General features: G+C 35.0%; 1 protein-coding gene across 2 annotated transcripts in view; it reads left to right on the top strand.

The window, feature by feature from the left end:
• Window positions 1-1789, top strand: part of SPOCK3 (sparc/osteonectin, cwcv and kazal-like domains proteoglycan (testican) 3) — a 699451-nt gene that overhangs the window by 680684 nt on the left and 16978 nt on the right. For both annotated transcript variants that reach the window (XM_006896660.1, XM_006896659.1), the window contains one exon: window positions 920-1057. In XM_006896660.1, the coding sequence (XP_006896722.1) occupies window positions 920-1057 (138 nt within the window). The remainder of the gene's footprint in view (window positions 1-919; window positions 1058-1789) is intronic.

Below are 1789 nucleotides of genomic sequence, written 5' to 3'. Positions count from 1 at the left end.
TGTGTATCATTAAGTTGTAACTGACTCACAGCTGACCCTCTAGTGAATTTTCAGAGGCTATAAATCTCATAGGAGGAAAATGCTAATTTTTTTTCCTAAAGAGCATCTTCTGGATTCAAACTATGTACCTTTGGGTTGGCAGCACAATCTCTTACCTCCTAGCCACCAGAACTATATAGTAAACATAAATATATCAAAACCCATCTTGCTTAAGCTAATTCTTCATATGGGTGATCAGATAAGAGAGAAGAAAGGATAAATACTCTCTTTGATATTAAAAAAAGTTTAAGACCATGAACAGCATTTCACTTAACATAAACAACTTGATGTGAAAATAACTTTGATTATGTAAACAGAAATTGAAGTGGGACAAAAAGATTGGAAATTGGCAGTGGCCAGAAATTGATAGATCTGGAATACCAAACTAAATGATCTGGGTTATCGGTTATCGGATTAACTTTGAGATTCTAATTCTGTATTATAAGGAAGACTGAAGAAAAATTGAAGTCTTTGAATTGTGGTATTGGCGGAAAATATTTAGCATACTAGGGATTTAAAAAAACACAACCCAAATCAGGTTTGAAAGTAGGCTACCACAGCGCTCCTAAGAACCAAGACTGCAGATTCTTTGTCTCACATATTTTGGGCATGATATCAGCAGAAGCCAGCACCTGAAGAAGGACCTCATGCTTGGAAAAAATAGAAGGTGAGAAAAAGAGAAGAAGATCCTCAGTTAAGTGGATTGACTCAATGACCACAACAGTGGATTAAAGTACAGCAGATATCACTGCAGTTTATTTTACATTGTAGTAACCATTCAATACATACATATCTTGGATTAAATACTGCATGATAGAAAACAATATAAAAATAGTAAAAGTCTTGCATATATACATATATGTGTGTGTTTGTTTCACAGGTCTCTATATCCCTCTGTGTGATGAAGATGGCTATTATAAACCAACTCAATGTCAGGGAAGTATTGGACAGTGCTGGTGTGTTGACAGATATGGAAATGAAGTCACAGGATCTAGAAAAAATGGTGTTGCAAACTGTGGTAAGGAGAAGGATTATTTATATTGTAATATCCCACGCATAGTACCCCTATTCAAAATTGATAAATTATCCTGTTATTTGGCATTTCAAATTTTGGACAATAATTAAAAATGTACTCTCTGAATACATTGTGCATTAATTATGTATTTATGGCAATAGTAAATATGGAGGTATCAACTTTGCCAGGATATGATTTTCAATGGTCTGGCAGTTACATAATGATGTAATTTGGCAGCCTAGGAAAGATATAATAATTTTTCATTTTGTAACGCATGTGCTCATTTTTCATTTTTACATAACACAAATGTTCATATAACTCAAAGAATTAGTGTATATAAAAATGCTTTCCTTTTGGTTAACTATTAATTTGACTCCATCTATTAGACACAACTATTTTCTCGAAGCTTCCCGAATGACCTGTTCTGCATATAGATTGAAAAAAATATGGAGATAAGATGCATCCCTGATGCACACCTTTCCTAATCTTAAACCATGCAGTGTTTTCCTTCCCTGTTCTGATTACTACTTCCTGTTTCAAGTTTAGCTTCACATGAGCACAGTTGAGTGCTCTAGGATTCTCATTCTTCTCATGGTTAGCCACAGTTTGATGTGACCCACACAATCAAAGGCCTTTTACACACAGACATTCTTCTGGTACTCTCTGCTTTCAGCCAAGATTCCTCTAGGGTTGGCTATCATGTCCCTAGTGTGCTGCCTCTTCTAAACCAAGTCT

Source organism: Elephantulus edwardii, unplaced genomic scaffold, assembly GCF_000299155.1.
Source record: "Elephantulus edwardii isolate Elephantulus edwardi_28Jun2011 unplaced genomic scaffold, EleEdw1.0 scaffold00188, whole genome shotgun sequence".
NCBI classification, from domain to species: Eukaryota; Metazoa; Chordata; class Mammalia; order Macroscelidea; family Macroscelididae; genus Elephantulus; species Elephantulus edwardii.
The sequence above is the reverse complement of the archived record's forward strand: the minus strand, read 5'-3'. Positions and strand labels throughout refer to the sequence as shown.